The sequence below is a fragment of the Pleuronectes platessa genome, chromosome 18 (genome assembly GCF_947347685.1).
Source record: "Pleuronectes platessa chromosome 18, fPlePla1.1, whole genome shotgun sequence".
Classification (NCBI taxonomy): domain Eukaryota; kingdom Metazoa; phylum Chordata; class Actinopteri; order Pleuronectiformes; family Pleuronectidae; genus Pleuronectes; species Pleuronectes platessa.
The window spans coordinates 10516651-10536249 of record NC_070643.1 but is presented as its reverse complement, the minus strand read 5'-3'; the positions used below and the strand labels follow the sequence as shown (position 1 = coordinate 10536249).

At 42.1% G+C, this 19599-nt stretch overlaps 2 protein-coding genes across 2 annotated transcripts; both read right to left on the bottom strand.

The window, feature by feature from the left end:
• Positions 1-1349: 1349 nt before the first annotated feature.
• Positions 1350-3077, bottom strand: hoxa11a (homeobox A11a). The gene is made up of 2 exons (XM_053447001.1): positions 2408-3077; positions 1350-1582 (listed from the first exon to the last, which is right to left on the bottom strand). The coding sequence occupies exons 1-2, from the start codon at positions 3075-3077 to the stop codon at positions 1350-1352; spliced, it is 903 nt and encodes a 300-aa protein (XP_053302976.1).
• A 10748-nt stretch (positions 3078-13825) lies between these two features.
• Positions 13826-15102, bottom strand: hoxa13a (homeobox A13a). Its single transcript, XM_053447039.1, has 2 exons — positions 14448-15102; positions 13826-14073 (listed from the first exon to the last, which is right to left on the bottom strand). The coding sequence occupies exons 1-2, from the start codon at positions 15100-15102 to the stop codon at positions 13826-13828; spliced, it is 903 nt and encodes a 300-aa protein (XP_053303014.1).
• Between the last annotated feature and the right edge of the window lie 4497 nt (positions 15103-19599).

Below are 19599 nucleotides of genomic sequence, written 5' to 3'. Positions count from 1 at the left end.
GAGAAATTCTGCTGCGTGTCTGTGTTAATTTGGCTTGCGTAAAACGAAATGAGAAAAATATACAATGTGCGTTTTTTTTATTTTTCTTGACCATGACGTATATCTATTTAAAAAAAAGTCAAACAACACGCAGGAGTTATAATTCTTTTTTTTTAATAATGATTTCATTTGTTGTTTTTATTTGGAAATAGAGTATAATACACAAGAGTTTTGGGGGCATACCAAGCAGTTGATTCAATGCGATGACCCTGACAAGCTTTGCCCTGGCGGCACACTTTAAAATGCAGATTTTTTGTTTTTCTTTAAACCTTGATCAGACTGCAAGTACCAAAGGATCAGGAGTCGTGAAAAAAATATTCTGTTATGCGCATCAGGTCCAGACCGAAGAGGCCCGCTGCATAGGCTGTATACCTGTGTGAATGTGTTGGGCGTGTACCTCAGTGCAACTCCACACGGATCCAGTGGACAAGCTTATCTCTCTGGTTTGGCCTGCATTATCAATACTCGCCTGATAGTCTCAACAAAAACAAAATCAAATAAAGGGACAAATATGGATTTGGGTCTTGAAAGATACTCCAAAATATAAATATTCAGCCTTCACTCTGCAGGTTCAAAGGAAAGATGACAGAAGCTTGTTTTGAGGTCAGCCCAGACTCAACACCGATCCCCACAGCCTGCCTGTAATAATGGACTTTTTTTTTTCCAAGCCGTGGCGTTGAAACGAGATAGTAAACGAGTGGCTACAAAATAAATAAGCAGACAAAACAGAAACACATTACATTCTCATCCGTTCGGACTCATTATTTGGTCACACCAATATAGATTCAGTTATTAAAGTCACATGTTCGCCATCATCCCAGAAAACCCCAGCAGTTTTCTGATTTTTTAAACAGGAGGAATAAAATGGTAAAATAAATCTTTGGATTACAAAATACACTGGATCAGTCAATTAGACTGCTGGGACTCTGTTTGTCCGCGTGAAGGGAAAAATAGAAGAAGGCGTGTGAGAGTCGCAATTACGATAACATCGGGCCTTCGCACGCACAGTCTTGGCGAGGACAATAATCCGGTTCTACATTTCTCCCAAAATCAGAGTCGCTATTAAGTCCACAAACTTAATTCATGCTCACTCTTTAGGTTACTCAGATCACAGGATACTGTTGTCCTCGAACTTGAAATTAACCGTTGAGAAGTGCTGCTGCTGCTGCTCCTGCTGCTGGAGCGGCCATTGTGGTACACAATGTACACAGGGAGAGAGTCACAGCCCCGGAGAGTCAGTCTGTAAACGCAGGGAGTCCCCACAGCAGAGGACTGTTCGAGCCTGGGGGACGGGATGCTGTGTTCGGCCCCTAAAGCAGAGGGTTGGACGTGTAATACTGTAATCTATCTCTGTTCAGTTTCTTCTCCTTCATGCGGCGATTCTGAAACCAGATTTTCACTTGTCGGTCGGTGAGGTTGAGCATCCGAGACAGTTGCAGGCGCTTCTCCTTGTTTATGTACACACTGAAAAAGAATTCTCGTTCAAGTTCTCTGATCTGATATTTGGAGTAAGGGCACCTCTTCTTGCGGGTCCTCTGTCCATCTGGAAAACAGACACACAAAATGTAGAGTTTATAGAAAATAGTAGCATTTCGTGGAAGGCATGACCATGTTACAAAAAGATTTACACGTCCTGGAGGTTACCCAGATTGCGCACGGGCGGATTTCCTCTACATAAAGCATTAATAACATATTTCCTATTTCAACATTTCAACTGTCATATATACTGATATCATATGACACTGGAAAGATTACCAAACCATTCGCAGCTGGTTCACCAGACAATACACTTGGGCTTTGACCTTTTCAAGCGAATGGAAACAACAAGCTCACTTTCAAATGCAAGCAGTTGGCTTCAGGAAAAAAGAGAACGTGTTGCACTAAACAGTTTATATGGAAATGTACATATTGGTTTATAGAGAAGACACAGGGGAGTTAATGTGCAACGGGGAACCCACACACACACTCCATGATAGCTTCAGCACGAGAGCTCATGTGTGCTAAACTTTAAACTAGAGCCACCACCCTCATTACATGCAAATGCCTATTTAACGCCAAGAAAGCGTGAAACAAGCACGTTGATATTACATGAATTAAAGCAGGTCTCTATAGGAATTCGAATTCATATCGGGTTGCTTTTTGGGGACGTCCAGGCTACAGAAAAATCACTGGCCTGTTGTCTTTCACGGCCAATTTCAATTCCAAACACGTGATCCTGCAGTTTATAACAAAGTTTTGTTGGGGGTGGGGGGTCTACAGGCCCTCTATAAACCTTATATGCTTATAAAACAGCATATAAAAAATTTAACAGCAGCGCGCAAGATTGCAAACTTTCTCTCATAACCTAGGCGCTGACTTTAATACGTACTGCTGCTGCTAGATTTCTCCTCATTGTTGCCGGAAGACAACTCCGGGCTGCTCGTCTCCTCCCGGGTCTCCTTCTCTTCGGCGTCCCGGCATGAAGGCGCGTCTTCCGGCGCGGAGCTGGGCTGCTTGGTCGCCGTTTTGTCCCCTGAGTAGCCGTTCGTGGAGGAGCTCTCCGACGCGTTCCCGTACGCCGTCTCGTAAAACTGATCGAAAGCTTGTGGCAGCACGCCATTCCTGCCCACGTTCCCGTAGAAATTGGACGCGGCGGACCCGGCGCTCGTGTGGTGGTGGTGGTGGTGGTGGTACGCGGCGGCAGCAGCGGCGGCTGCGGGGCTGTTTTTACCGAACATATCCCCTACGACGGCGTTTTGCGCCGACAGGCAGTCCCGGTGCACCATGTCCTCTGCGCTGGGGTAGCACTGGGGCAAGTTCCCCCGGTGCGACCATTTACCGGACGGGTCAATGGCTGCATAGTCCCTGAATGTCACCTCTCTGACGGGCTGGACCTGCGGCAGGTTAGAGGAGTAAGAGTATGTCATGGGGCGAGTGGACTGGGTCTGGGACAAAAATGAGGGAAGACCGGAGAAATCAGCCCCCGCCGACACATAATAAGTGCAACTGGGCAAATACATGTTCGATCCGACGGGGACTCGCTCGTCAAAATCCATCATCGTAGTTCACCCACCACTATAACTCTATGTTGAGGTTTGATTCCTCTATAGCCGCCCTGAACATGGCTCTGAAGCGCCGTGCCTCTTGCCTCTTTCAAGCAGGTTCGCTAAACAGAAATTTGGAGACGTAGGCTGACGTGGAGAGCCATCTCCATCCACTCCACGGAGGAGGAGGTCACGTGACCACGCGGCAGAAATTGACAGATTTTCAGGCTGTGGGTGTGTGGGAGTGTGTGTGTGTGTCTACGCACGCGCGCCTGTCTGTCCGTGTGTGCGTATGCGCAAGAAAGTAAGAGGCATGACTGCTGTGTGTCCTAAAGCTTGACATTGGTGGTTCATCGCCATGTCGGCTTAAAACCGAATTCCTTCACACGCAACGAAGTCGAGGGAAGACATTACTATATGTGGACGTTGGCAGATAAAAATAGAGAGGAGGGATTTCAATCGAAGCTTTAGCCAAAGTATCAATAAGAATTTTCCAGATGCTCCTTCTCTCGGTTTGTCCTTGAAATATATTTGTGCGCATTTTAGGCTTTTTACTTGTTTGGAAGTTATTTGTTCAGTGCATTCAAACTTGAAAAAATCTGAATTCTAACTACTCTGCAATGACATAAGCTAAACAAACATTAACTGAGTACAAATGCTAAAGCTCTAAACTGGAGGAAGGCAACAACCACCTTGTCTCCAAAGTCCCCTTTTAGAAATGTCTGAGTCCTCATCATTTAGAGGTTTTACAACATGGCTCACCAAGATAACCAAATGCCCAGTGAGCATTTGGTTATCAGGGTCATGTTCAAAGTAGCGGCTAATGTTTCAGCTGGCTTCAGTCTTCTGTTTAGTGCCAGCGTAGCAAAGATAAAAAAATCACAATTTTGACAAATAAAGACAAAACAAATTCATCGTTACCAGAATTGCAACTTTAAAAATAAAAACAGCAAAAGGAATTTTAGTTGTTTTTATTAATTTGCACCAATAAACAAATGTTTAACATCCTAATTTAAGGATCCTGGAGACATTTATAGTATTGTAACATTTCATCGTCAGTCAAAGCAACAGGAAAAACAGACAGATACATCTCAAGGGGGAAAAACAGGTTTATTGCAGAAAAAGCGCATGAATGGAGTTTAAACTAACGCCAACAATCGTTAAAACAGTCTGCTTAGTAGTAAAATGTTATAAGCTCTTCGGAAAAAAAACGTATGCTATTTTTAAATTATGCTCCTCATTGCTTTGTTTTTTCCTCATATTAACATTTAATGGCGGCAGTAACATCTCCCAAAAGACGCAACAACCATTACGCACGGATATGGCTTAACGTTTTCGGGCGAATATTTATTCAAATGCAGGTGGTTCAGTGAGGAGACAGTTTCTATACATTTCTTAAGTCCTCTTATCTATAATTTTCATTAATTCCCTTCACTCTATTTCCTAAATTGACACACATATACATACATGCGTAAATTACATCCACACGCACAGAAAGGAAGGAGTAAAACCTTGTGTTAAAAAAGGATAGTGTTGCGCAAGAAGTAATTATATATATATATATATATATATATATATATATATATATATAAATATATAGTTGTATAATAGGTATATACATTTAAAGTATATACTATTCCGTGAAACCTATTCGAAATCCTTAATGTGAATGTACATAATTTCTAGGCCATGAACCGGTGGAAAAGGCAGTGAGTTGTGGACCAAAGGTTTACCTTCCAAGCCACGCTGACTCATTTGAAATGCAGATATTTCTCCTATTTGGTTTTGTAAATGTGTCAGTGGACATTCCCTGGCTCTCTGATCTGAGGCCACCGTGGAGCTCGTTTTGGATAGGCTGCAACCTGACTCTAATGTGCTGTGAATGCAAGACCTGATCGCGGATTAAGACCGCCGCGGCTGGCCTTGCCCCACGGCCCGACGAGCACACTGGGGCCCAAGGGGCTCCTGATGGCACATGTGGACCACAACCTTAAAATATCACACGCAATAAGGCTGGTGCAAGTACCAACTAACGCCCTGTGAGAATCAAAACAGGAAAAGCAGTTTTCGGGGCTGTTTCCACCGTCCACTTTAGTTGGATAAATTGCACAGACACAAGTAACTGCACTGTCCGTGAGACCACACGCTCCGCCTCTCAGTCAATCCAGACAAATTCTAGGAGTTGTGCTGAAGCTTTTAAGCTGTAATTGAGCACAGGATGCCCAGGAAAACCAAAGCCAGCTCTACACAGACCTGCGTTTTTATAGCTGCTATAGTATTCTGCTGCTCCCTTTTACCTCCCCGGCCAGACAGACACCACAAAACTGGCCAAGCGTGATAGGAAGTCGCCACCTAACCGGACTCAAAGTCAGCAGCTGGGAATCTCCAGCAACAGAGACATAGATAATGTCTGTTCACAACTAAGGTAAGGCAAAACAAATAAGTCCATCTTTAACCATATTTCTGTTGTTAAATTGCTTGTTATTTTATTTTAAATGTCCTAAAAATAGACGTTATAATTAAAATTGGGAGTTTACGTAGTGTCAAATGTGTTTTGTATTCGAGGAAGTCAGTCAGCTGATCCTCCGACCATCCTTCTTGTGCATGCGGTTTTTCTTTCTTGATCATAACTGCAGTCTGGTGCTGAGTTAAAGCTCTCAAAGCCAAAGCTTTTTGTCTGTGTACGGTCGACTTCAAGTTCGGGGGAGGGAGCGAGTCCTTCACTGAGAGCAAAGGGCCCACACTGTGCCCCGGATGGAGTTCCTTTTTAATTGCTGTTGCTTTATACGCACGGCTTTGGGTTACAAGATTGGTCGATAATGTGGAGCCTGTAACTGTAGACTGAGGGAAAAGTCAAATGAACTCCACCTTCGCATTAATCGCGTATCAAAAGAGATCCAGGGTCTTTGATTTACTCTGCTGTAGGTCAGGATTTAACTCTGAACAGTCAATTACACACTCATGATGTTCCATTGGAGCATTGTCAAACCTTAAATTAGTTGGATGGAAAAAATTTAAATTAACATTTTTTTGGGGAAAGGAAACACGGGCATCAGAGATAATTATAAAAAAAAGGGACAATGTGTCAATGGCGGAGATTTGAAATGGACAAAGCAGTATATTTACACAAAGATAGGTTTTCCCTGCCATTATAGGGTGGCTTGATATATTATCGTACCTTTACGCACGGACACAGACACACACATTAACGTTTTTGTATCAAATATAACACTCAAATCCTACAATAATTCTAAGTCAAATGTATTAGCACTGTATGTTTTAGTTTAAAACAGAGAGGAGAATCTAATACAGAGTCACAGACGCGCTGCGGTTGTATCAGGAAGAGAACGCGACAAATAGGCCAGATTGCCCCATCCTTGTGCCATAAAACCTTGTTGGACAACAAGTAAACAAGCCAGCCTGGGGAGGATCTGAAAGTACAGTTTAACACCACGTCAGGTAGGCCCTATAGGCTGTAAAGGAGGCTAAATAGGCGCATTCAGTGTCCTGCAAAGACACCTCCTGTAGTTTAAGTCTTAAAGTGGAATCTAGGGGGAAAAAACAAGAGTTTTAGTACGGGCTGATTTGTTTTCATTTTATTGTAGGAAAGAAACAGCCACCACACCTGCGCCTCAATGCATCTATTCTTGATCTCAACATGAACTGTGTCTTTATAGTTTACAGTGTGCAGGGAAAGCGACCGCAAAGATGCACAGGCAGTTTGACTGTATACATAACTAGAAGAAGAGGAAGGAGTGTAAAGGCCTAACATCTGTGACGTTTATCTGCACTAATTCCTATACATGCATTCAAAGGTCACAAGATACAACTTTACAGTGAATGGCGTTTTGTAATGCGGGGTGAGAATGCGTAAAGACATGCGTAAAATCTGGGCAAGTAGGCCACACTAGGCCGAGCTAATTAGGGCTTATTTATAGCCAGTGTAGATTTAGCTTAAAATATGCTATGTGTTTTTTTTCCATTGCATATTCATATGTGAGATTTAAAAAAAAGAAGTGGTTTTGAACTTGAATGGTGCAAGGTCTTGGCACGACCATTATTATATTGCTGGCTACATTGATACGAGGCTGCAGTTGCGGCAGGATTGTAAAACCATCAGACTGAGACGTGAAACAATCTGATCTCGCACTTTAACCGTATATAATATAAGCGAGCAGGAATATCCGAGTGGAAAATGTTGAACCTGATTCAGCCAGCGACGTGTTGATTTATCCACAGGTGACAGAAATGTGGGGCCGACGGAGATGGCGACGACAGACCAGGCCAGGCGGACCACACATGGGCCATTTGCTGGGGGAAGCTGACCAACTCCACGGTCAACGGGAGCCACCTCTGACAAAAACCAGTTGAGGAGGCTTACTAGAAGGGGTCCAGGGCAAACTGTGCGTCACGAACAGCGGGCCTGAACAAAAAGGACATACAATGAAATTAGATCGAAACAGGAATGCCAGAAACAAAAGGAGAATGACAAAGAGATAAGGAGATTAAAATGTAGAAAGGGTTGCAGTTTGAGTGGAAAAGGGGAATTCGATAGGCAAACCAGGCTATTGCGTAAACAGATCAAAGCAAATATACAATCAGAAGATAGAACATTTATAATTTCCACATCAATCCCACTCATAGAATTACATGAAAATATAGAGTAAATTAATCTATATATTTAACAAAAAAACATAGTATTTGGCCTTGCGAATAGTAACAGATCGTTTTCTTTGGCTGTTTTTCAGCATTTCGCATTGCATTTGTCTTAAGATGTGTTCTGTGAGGAATCGTAAATGTTAGCTTGACATTTGGAGAAGGTCTAACGCGCAAAGCTTAAAAACTATTTTTTTGGAAAAGATGAGACTGCGCGTTTTATCTGCCGCCACTGGATTTGTCATGTGAAAACCTAAAAACACATACAGACTTGGTCGGCTACACAGCATTTACAGCTGGTAATATGTATATTTATGAGAAACTGGTTTATTCGATTAAAAGGACGAAATCAAACGGAATCGCCACTGAAACACATTTCTCGCTCTCACCTTTCATGAACACATCATGGACACCGTACGAGAATCTATATTCAGTTTAGTCTCGCATTTGGTTTGTTAGATAAAACAATGGTAAACGACTCATGAATGGATATTCTTATTTGTATTAATCTAGAATGGATCTATAAGAACATAGAGGATGGAGAAATCATCATCCCGAAAACTGTTATACTATCCGAAAGAACCGAGACGTTAAATTAACAGCATTTAATTTTAAATGTAAGTTTGTTTTGGATTAAAGCAGTCAACCTGTCCTATCAGTCTATTGTCTGAACAGGATGCGAACTTGACGTATTTAGCAGAGGTTTTAAAGCTCTTTTTTAAGATACCTTTTTCTCCCGCGATCCTTATTTTTTTATCCTCCAATGCAACCAAACGGTGAGGAAAAACATTTAACATGGAGGCCTAGGCAACATATTTATTAAATGTTCAAATTAACCCCGATTACACGTTACTTTCTTCAAGTTTATACTCATTTTAAACTTGAATTAACGTCAAACGTGTATTGCCCGAAAAGAGAATTCCCTCAAAGTGCGTATAAGAAAACCGAGGCCACACATCCGGCGCGTACACTCGCTGTGTATCACCCGCTTAAAACATTCATAGACTACAGAGCCTTCATAATTGAATCCAGTAAATTATGTGGCATCTATACTCGAAACCAAATGAGATGATGTACGGGTGTATCAGGACAGGGAAAGTCCGTCTGTGGGGGAATTAGGCGCCGGCGGAGACGCGGAGGAGGCTTCCACGTAATCTCGGTCAAGTGCTTCTATTTGACCGCTGTCACGGTGCTGGATAAACTCGCGTCTGCTCAGGTCTTTGAGGTGAATTACAAGATTAACTTCCGAGCCCAAGTCGTGTTTTCAGGACTGACCAAAGCTATATTGTTGAGTGACTGAAGGTTGCAGGCAGGCCTCGGCCGAATTATACGCACGGAGACAGCGAAGGTCAAAGTAAAGAGCAAAGACGAGGGCTGGTCCTGTCTGTCCTCAACCACGTCTGACAAAGCAGGGGAGAGATATGCACCAGGGGAGAATACGCACTCCATATTGGTTCTATTTGACCATTTCTATTGATCCGATTGCCACACAATACATCAGTTTATTCAGATGTATGAAGATTCTTCCTGGATTTTATATAGTGAGTCCTTGAGGATGTAGCATAGACCAAAATACTCCAACCTTTAATTTCATTGGACTAAAATAAACCGTGTCCGGATTGTTTTCTATTTTCAGTTTTTAAACACATTAATTAATGTGGCCCTCAAATATTTCGTTTCAAGGCGCTCCTCAAATGATAATAGACAAATGTTTCCATATGACTTCGCTTTCTCCGCCAAGTTGTGATTATACAAATTAAGCACGGGACAGAAATACCCGCATTTAGTATTTAATAAAGGCAAATTGATCCTATATTCTCAGCTCTAAATTAGCTGCAATTCACCGTTCTTCCTTAGTGTGGCAGCAGAACTCAATTCTTGAACAGTGATCCAGTCCAGCCTCGTTGCGTCTCGCTGGAGCTGTGGGCTGTGCCATCCCGGACGGCTCCTGAGGGAGGGGAGGGCGGAGCACTGCGCTCTGAGCTTTGGACTATCACGTGACTCCGTCTCTGGCTGGAGGCGGGACTTGCGCGCTTGTTTTGGTCCACAAACCAATGAGACGCACGCCTCACGTCACTGCAGTCAACTTCCGCTCTAACGCTTCCGCTCCTCTTTTTCTTTTTGGACTCCGCGATGCGCCGAGCAGTCACACATCGCCGCTTTTTCACCCATCTCTGGGCTAACGCGTGCGCGCTCCTCGGTGCCTGTGCGTCAGAGGACGTTGGCGCGACACAACGCAGCTTTCCGTGCGCGCGGACATCCTGGCCACAGCGAGCTGGTCACGTGCGTGTCATAAGCAGAACATATCCGACTTCTCACTATTTAGAAATACTCCACAATCCAGCCTTTGGCGAATCCTGTGGTTACTGCACCTCTCGTGTGGAGAAACAAAGGATCATTAAGATAAAATAGGCTTCAATACTAGTCCAATAAAACTGGAGGGGAAGGAAAAGAGACTATAAATGGACAAGAGTATTCACTAAAGCTAAATAAAATTACTGTCGTAGATATTGTCGAATTATTGTCAGTATAATTACTATTATTATGATTACTATTATTATTGTGTGGCCCCCAGGTTAAGGATCAGTTTTGTATTATAACCTATATTTGAGGTAAAGAAACTCAAACAAGGTCTACATCATATTTTAGTGACATTTACGCATCACGCCAGCACGTTATGCAAACAACAACATAGGCATATGGTATATGTTATCATATGCATAAATTAACATATAGGCTGCAGGCTAAAATGCAGCATATATATGAATATACGCACTATACGCTTCAAATGCGAGATAAACTAGTGACGTGTATTCTCAAAACTACTGAGAAGACGTATAGACGATAATCCATAAATAAGGCATAATTAATTGAACAGCTGAGCGAGTCATGCTGCAGTTCTGACTGGATTTGATTTGACGTCTGACATTTGACTGAGTCATTCATCACATGCAGCCAAATAGTTTTGGCAAAGGGATTAACGGATTACAAGCAACAGAGTTATTAAAAGAAGAATGGGTGAGTATCAAGTTGCAGCCACAATTTAATATTGTGTATCAGGGAAGAGTTACATTCTGGAAACCAACGAGTGACATGATGATGGTACTTTTTACGTCTGAAATCTAAGAGTGGCCTGTTGCAGTTCCGTTGAAGGGGTTTACTGTTGCTGCTGTTTATTTGATATCTATTCAACACATAGTGAACACAGTAATAACACAATGCGTCACAGCGTTTTTGATTATCTGCCTTGTCCCCACTGTTCGTTCCTTAAGGGTCAACCCGTATCATCAACTCAGCTGAAACACGAGAGGCCTGCGGATCAGCCTGATAGAGCACACACTTCACAAACATGCACACGATGATGAGCAATCCGATTTATTTTTAGCCAGTTATTTATATCCATTATTATATAAACTTGTAAACTAAACGTCCTGGAACGTTTTAAACAACCAACCGTTTGAGAGCTGCAACATTTCCATGTGATGCTGTGGATGAACAGAAAATTAAAAACTGCATTTTTGTGTGTGTTATTTTAAGTTGATTAGCTGCTAATGAAAACCCAATGCTGTCATGGATGTGTAAGTCGGTTATTATTTAGTCTTGTTTTCATATTTCTCTTGAATGGAATACTTTGGAAAATAAAGATGTAATGGAAAACTCGAGTCTTCATCCTTTTTTAGACCAAAGTGAAATGGATCATCGTCACACCGACTCCTGGGATCGGGTAACAGTATTGTACGGATGACAGATTCATTCACTGTGTAACCCGCAATAATTGCCTGAAGCAATATTGGAGTGTAATCCAAAATATTTTCAATACATTACACACGGAATAATCCACCAGAATAGTTTTGATATTACATAAAGGGGCATGTTATCTGTGATCAAATACAAAACTCTCCTGACACTGCTGCAGGAACTTGATCATAAATATTCACTCCCATAACACATATGGACACGGATACGATCATCTGAGGCAGGAGCAAATAGTTTTCTCGTCTAAGCACTACACCTCAAAACAATCTTAATTAAGGCAGAATCAATTCGAATTAAAATCTCTTGTATTAAAACTGGACTCCATCTCGAAATATTAAATACATTTCCCAACATTTCCCCTTTAAATAGGACACGAGAAAACATTTATATGAAGCCAGAAGAAAATGCACTGGAGGATTTTTTATTTAAATTCCGCTTTGGAACTTTTTTGTTCATCACAAGAACTGGATATTATTTTCACCTGTAGCCGCAAATATACGCCACTGTTGTGTTTATTGCATTTTATTTATTTTTTGTTTCATTTATTTGCGTAAAACGTACAGAATGCTAGAACTATAACCCTGCAGAATACTTAACAGGCATATAAATAACAAAATAACAAAATAATTTGATAACCAGTGGTAGGCTATTTAAAGCCAACCACATATCTATGTAAGTATACACGGGATATTTAGACAGTCGTGATGGCCAAATGTAATGGTCCATTTCCCTTTGTCCTATACGTCAGCTCTGTGCGTAAAATGTTCCATCTCAGTAAATAAGGTAACATAATATTACAGCAATTTACTAAAAGGGTGAGTCGTATCAAAACGTATCCTATGGCTCAATGTATGTCAAAATTATAATGAACATATGGATACTTTAAAAACAAAAGACAATTTGGAGAGAAAATAATTAGTTCGTATCAGTCCCCTTTAAGATCAAATGTCCTTGGGATAATTTTGAAATTAAAATATTTATATATAGTACAGTCACATCAAGAGGAGTAAAATATCGATTTTTATAGTTTATGTTTAGTCTAGACAATTCTACAATTTGCACCCGTTTATTACGGCAGCTATCCACACATAAAATGTAGGTAATTATTATGATATAATGCAACGTAATGGTATTTTATCATAGGAAATAGTTATTACAACCTTCATTGTTTGACATTTTAATCTTATTTTTATAAATTCTATTATTTTAACTCAGAGTATGTCCATCTGAGATTTTCACAAAGTTGTCGCTAGATGGCGATGTCAGCCTATATTTCAGCACAGACCAGCTGCAACAGACCTGTTCCCTCCTCTCCCAGAGTCAAGCACAGCACTACAACACATTTTCGAAATTTCAATTTCCAAACACTTCTGCTTATTAATATTTAGGGGGCTACATACCCAATAAAATCCACAACACGACACCTTCAATATATTTAAACCAAATTTATGAGTCTGGGCCTTAAAGAATTTTTTTTTGTAATGATAGGCCGTTTCATTCAAAAGATAACGTGGTTGAGCTTAAAATTAAAAAGTTGAGCTACTATGAAACTATACAGGACCATTTTCAAAAAGATAATTCAACCAGGTCCACATTTTATTTGACGACTTTAAACACCGACATATTAGACGCACACACAAATAACCTGGGTAACATGCCGGAATTTACTTTATATACACAACCACATGGAAACGCACACATTATAAAAAGTTATGATCGATATAAACACATTTCCCGGATGATTATCTAAGCATTACAATAGGAACTGCACCATGGATTGGATAATGACGGGTCCATATGATAAGACTAAACTTCATACAAGCAAAGCACGTGAGTAGCTGTTTAACGAAGAGTTAGGAGAGATTAATATTTAACATCCCCAAGGTCCAAATCCGTCACTTCCTGTGAAATCTTCGCCTCTAACATTTCTCTAGTTAAAGCTGAAGATAAAGGCGTAGCTCGGTGGCGCACACCTTTCTGAACTGGGGTCCTGCGTAAAGAGTTGAGCATGCCACAGGGTGGGAAGACAAAAAGAAGTCACAAATACTGCAAGTTTTATATTTTCTCTTTTCTTTTCCACTTTCATAAAAGATAAAATACAAATAAGTGGCAGGAAGTGGAGATGTCCAGCATTCAGGGGCCTGCGAATTATTTGTTTGCAGTTCCAGAAGCTCCGGGAAATCATTTGGCAACACACAAATAAATCATGTTCAGTCAGGAAGGAGTTGCGTTAATCCAATTCACAAGTCCAAGTGTGTCGGTGTGTGTGTGTGTGTGTGTGTGTGTGTGTGTGTGTTGTAGTAGTAGTTTCTCCCACAGATGTTGTCCGTAATAGAAAAGAAAAAATTGAACTAGCTGATGGTTTTCAATTTGTGGACAACTTTCTTCTCCTTTACGCGTCTGTTCTGAAACCATATCGTGACCTGCCTCTCGGACAGGTTGGTCTGCGCGGATATCCTCCTCCGTTTGTCCTTCGTGATAAATTTATTGGCATTGTACTCGCGCTCGAGTTCCTTCAGTTGCAACTTGGTGTATGGCACGCGTTTCTTTCGTCCACGTCGATACGAGCCAGAGTCTCCACCGGTGTGAGACACTGCGTCTTAAAGGGGGGGAAAAAGAGCTGTCATAAGCTGCCTCTCAACAAGTGGCTCAAACACAGTCATTCAGAAAATGATGTCGTCCTTTTTAGAAATAAAATTGTCTTAAGAAGTGATCCACACATTTCCAATTCATATGATTCCATAATATTTGCATGGAAAATATGTGAGGATATTTTATTCTAAAAACGAATCACACCAGTAAGGACGGTTTTAAATCACATTGTTAAGAAAAACTTAATTTCAAGGGTGAATCTATATTAGTTCTCTAGGGTTGATATAAACAGATTATCCCACAGAGTAAATTACATTTAGTCCGCCTCATTCTGAATATTTCGGCTCTGTCCTGTAAAAGCTGGAGGAATATCTGTCCTACCTGGTATGGAGGACTTCCACATGTGTCCGGGCTGGGGCTGCTCCTTGGCGCAGTAAACCTGGCCGTTCCACCCGTTGGTGGCGAGAGTCCACGGTTGGTAGCTCTCCATAGGCAGCAGGGACTCGTGTCTGGCTTCTGACGGCGCACTGATTGGCACCGGGACGTCCAGGTAACTGGGAACAGGTTGGTACGGGCCTGAGGGGTAGGTCGGATAAAAAGCGAATTCCTTTGCCCGAGAGGCGAAGTCGTCGCCCGAGGCAGATGTGTCCATGTATTTCTCCCCGTACGCAGAGGGGGGCTGCGCGCCACACGGTTTAATGCTGCTGTGATGCGACATTCTGCACGGGTAATAACTGCTACCGAAGTACCCATACGGCAGGGACGCGCTGGAGGAATTCTGGGCTGCAGAGCAGGGGCTGCACTGCTTCACTGGCTCGCCCATGCCGGAGGTGGGCACGTCGCTGGAGGAGTACGCCGAGCTGGGTGCCAGGGACGCGGGGTGCGCCATCAGATTCCTGCACTGGTTCGCAGCAAAGTTGCCACCGGGGAAACCCTCCATGTTCTTGCTCACTTCATCGGAACCTCCGCCGTTGTCGTAGAGGAACATCACCGACGGGTCGACCCAGCGCGGACGGAGCAGTAGTGACGTTGTCATAGCACAGCATCCAACATTAGAGCTTCTGGCTCTTTTTAAAAAAGACCACAGACTGAAAAAAGGAGATACTGGTTCCCAGAGAGTCAAGGCGCTCTGACGCGCACCAGAGCGGTTGAAGGCTGCACAGCCATTGGCCCAGAAGATGTCACGTGACGGGGCTATGCAAAGAGGACGGTAAACATCACCCAGTGCAGATAATTAAATGGAGAAAAATGCGGCGAAGTAAGATGACCGTATCTATCAAGGGATTCAGCTTTTGTCGTGTGGGCTTCATACGAGATGAATATTGTGCCTTCTTTTTTTAAACAGATCCAAATTAGTGTGGTCTTATCATATGAGGTTATATTTAATCATAAACGCGTATAAATAATAGAACCACGTGTTGTTAGGCTTTACTTGGTTGCTCTTTGGATATTTAAAGCTTAAAAATTAAGCCGATTTCTCAATAGTGGTCGAGCATTTCCGCAGACAGCAATTATTCAGTGTGTACACATGACTAATGTGTGTTGCCTGTGGCCCTTTACTGACGCACACTGACCAGCCTTTGTTTGCGTCGAACTGGAAATCATTACACAGCAAATCGACAAAGGGGATTTCCTTTCGTCAAATATAATGTTGAAGTAGTGTTAGAACGCGGCTCAATGCTCCTCGAGGCATAAGACGCCTGTGTTGCAGCTGATGCCCAACATACACGGTGCAGAATACGCACGGAGACGCATAACACACCGCAGAAATGGTGCATTGCATACGAGATAAAGAAGAACTGTTCACGAGTGTAGGTATTCCACAGATTCCAGGTATTTCCGCTTATGCATGCAAGTGACTTTTGAACACGTTCATAACAAGGCCTCGTAGAAACCAGCTCTTCGTGGGTTTCAGGTCAAAACTAAAGGAAATGTAGAAAAATAGGCGAATAGTACAGGCCCTCCACGTGTTAACAATATGCAAAGACACAAAACAGCTCTGGAGTCCGCGCCGCTGTGCATGCGAGCGGGTTTCTAACATAGGAGGTAGACGCGGCTGGAGGCCAAGGTCAAGTTGAAAGTTGCCGTCTCGCCATGCAGCCTGTCGGGCCATTCAGGCTTTGAAGGCACCGTCTGAGCGCCTGAAAAGAGCGGAAGAGGGGTGAGAATTCCTGTCCCAATGAAAAGCTATTGGAGGACATTAACTTTTACTATCATTTTGTTTTCAGTCTCACGATTTAGTCTGGACCCGCTTCACGGAGGGGCTGCGTCTATAGCCGGCGTTGGATAATATAAAAAGGAGTGTTTAGAGTTTTTCTGGATTTGTGTGTTTGTAGATGTTCTGGGGGGGGTTTTGACATATACGTGTGAAAATGATGTTGATCTCTGAAAAGAGAGGACTGGATAGACGTGCATGTGTGTGTGTGTGTGTGTGTGTGTGTGTGTGTGTGTGTGTGTGTGTGTGTGTGTGTGTGTGTGTGTGTGTGTGTGTACGTGAGTGTGTTTGTGTGTGCGTGTGTGTGTATGTGTGTGTATGTACGTGAGTGTGTTTGTGTCTGGTCTGCTGCTGTGTGTTTACGACCAATGGCTCTGTGTCTATTCTGTGTTGGAGGAAATGGACGTGATGCAGCTTTCACTGGATTTGTGAGCAGACTTTCAACATGAGCTGTGGCCTAATGGGGGGCATTTGTATTGTATGTAAAAATTAAATCAATGTACATACATATATAATCCACTTCTTTGTTAACCAAAAGAAACAGAAGGTGCCAGTGGCGTGCGTAAAACACGGATTCAGACGTTCAAGTCTAAACGATTTTGTTCTCATCTGCTTCCATTGATGAAATAAAACCTAAACTTCGACGTAATAAAATGATTCACACAGTTTAAAGACACATTTAAATTTTATATTTTAAATGACATAAATAATAATAAAAAAAACTATTTTACAAACTACTTTGAATTAACATCTACTACACATAATCTGAGATGTTTTGGGTTTGTGTTGTAGCACGAGAACTTGAACCAAAAGATACAGTGGAACCTTGGTGGATTAAAATTAGTTAAATTTTTCAAGAACAAAGATTGCGTGTGGCAACATCAACAAAAACTAAAAAATCAACGAGGGCATGTGCATCATTATAAACAACCCATTTAATTTTATATATTTAAAATATTAATGTTTTAATAACCATTAAAAACAGGCTTTGCCGTTTATTGTGATGTGCAAACAAGTGAACAATAATCATGGACAATTGGAAGATTAATAGCTGGAACTTGCTGTTCGTTGTTTGGGTTCATATTAAGAATGTCCTCTGTGAATTTGAATTACAGAGCCTAGATTGATTAACAATGCTTGTAAAAGACCTCGAAGGAGAACACATGCACATGTAGGCTCAATACACCGAGCGCGACAAACACTGGGCAATACCCTCAATAAGATGAGTGGGAGTTTCTGTATGTTCTCAATTTCAGGAGGCGAAATCAAACATAAAAAGTTCTTCATATGAGGAAGGGTAAATCATGCAATCCCTCAGTGGCAACATGCTGCAACAAGCATGACTCATGGAGTACGAGGCCCGGCCTGTAGCGCACACTGGCCTGCGGCGTTTCATTCAATGTAATCAAACTGAACTTCAAAATAAATGAATGCTGCTGCTGTCATGTTAGATGTCAAGTTAGATCTGACATCAATCCACATTATTTTCATCACAATAGCTCTTTTGTGCTTCGTCAGTTATGCTGCCGCGAGTTGTTCTAGTCTGGATCATTTATCTATGCGTATATTTCTTGTGCCATTCGACTATTTGGTAACGTTTTGCAGTCACAACAGCCCTGCGTCCTCGCCAAGGTGGCCGCCGGCGCGCACATGTGGTCATTCCAGACATGAGACATCCTTACAGCACAATGAACCCAACAGCAACGGAAGGGGCGCACGAACTGTCCCGCCAGAAACATACACACAAGACGCCATGAACTTCAACTTAAAACACTGTGTGCCAAAGGTAATCCCATTGAGAACAGGCATTTATTAATTCAGTGTTAAATTCCTATCAGACAATGTGTGGGAGAACCTAGTTGATGGCATTGGCAAAGGGGGAAACATGATCCTACAGAGATCACCATGTAATCATAAAATTATCCTTGATTTGGATATGGACCTCGCTGATCCATCTGAAGGATCACCGGAGGGCCCAGGACTGCAGTTCTTGGAGCTGGCAGCGCAGCTTGTTCAGCCCACCGTTTGTACTGGCTTTACGCAGCCGGGGAAAGAAAGGGTGCATTTATTCCCCGGCCTGCAGCCTGGGCAAAGCAGTGGAAGGCTCCAATATAAAGTTATGATCAGCTATAAATGGCCATCGTTAATAGCGTAAAGAAAATGGTTTTATTAAACGGGCTGCTAAGGCGAAGTACATGCAGTCAAATATGAGTGTTGATGATGACACGTGTTGAAAGCAGACAGCTGTCACAAAGTTGTTTAAAACATAAGAGCCAGTATGTTTTTGTGGTCGGAGCAGTGAACCACAGGGCGGTCGCACACTTGACTTCTCCAGTTTTCTTCCCCCCCTTGGGAAGTCGCCCACGGTGAATATAAAATAATAATAATACAAATATCCCCTTCACTGTAAGCCATAGGTCCACATGTAGGTGAGGGTCCCTGCGTGGTGCACAGGGCTCTTTGACGCGCAAACACTTCGCCGCGTTCCAGTCTTAACAGTCTGCTAGAGCTACAGCCTGTGAGCTGCACATGAAATCATTTATTTGCATACACGGAATCCCAGTGAGTATTAAGGTCTGCAGTTTGTTTCACTGAGCGTTCAGCCGGTACTCTGCTCCACGGCGCGGGCTGGATATTTGATTGTTGCCGCAGGAAGGTATGATGGAGAACTTAAACAGTGGTTTTTAAATGTCATCACTCATGTATAAATAGTCTACCTGCAAACCACCAGGATGCAGAGAGGCTTCTGGATTAATACGAACACTAAAACATGCACCTTTATTTCCTTTAGTCGCTGGAGAAAATGGCACGATGGTTGTAATCGACGCATTCTAAATATTATTTTAGATATTACATGTATAGTCTTAAAGGTCCTGTTCTGGCCTTTAACTTTGTACAATTTGCATTTTAAATAGGAGGCCTAAAACACATTTATATTCGAGCTCCAGGATCAGCAACAAATAGTCTTCATATGAGCTCCATTTAAATTGACTAATTCGTGCGTCAAATATCCCACAGACATGTGATATTTCTATTGTTTTGTCGTTTCCTTGTTGGGAAAAATATATGGTATGACATACTGTAGTGAATATAGTGAGCTAACGGCCTGTAACTTAATGGATTAAGCTAGTTTCTCTGTTTGCTCCAAACAAGTAAAATAAAACGGAATTAACGGCTCTTCCAACTTGATTGATAATTCATCCTAATATGTTTATAGAAAACAGAGGTTCAGTCAACTGAAAACATTTGCTTTTATTTTGAAAGTTCATGTCGGAGATTCTTTTATTTGGTTGAAATTAAAATTAACGTAGGTGAAGT

Coding starts and splice junctions, on each gene's coding strand:
- hoxa11a (XM_053447001.1), bottom strand. CDS start 3,077: ATGATGGATTTTGACGAGCGAGTCCCCGTCGGATCGAACATGTATTTG. Junction 1,583..2,407: donor GGAGAAATCTAGCAGCAGCA/GTACGTATTAAA, acceptor TCTGTTTTCCAG/ATGGACAGAGGACCCGCAAG.
- hoxa13a (XM_053447039.1), bottom strand. CDS start 15,102: ATGACAACGTCACTACTGCTCCGTCCGCGCTGGGTCGACCCGTCGGTG. Junction 14,074..14,447: donor GTGGAAGTCCTCCATACCAG/GTAGGACAGATA, acceptor CCCCCCTTTAAG/ACGCAGTGTCTCACACCGGT.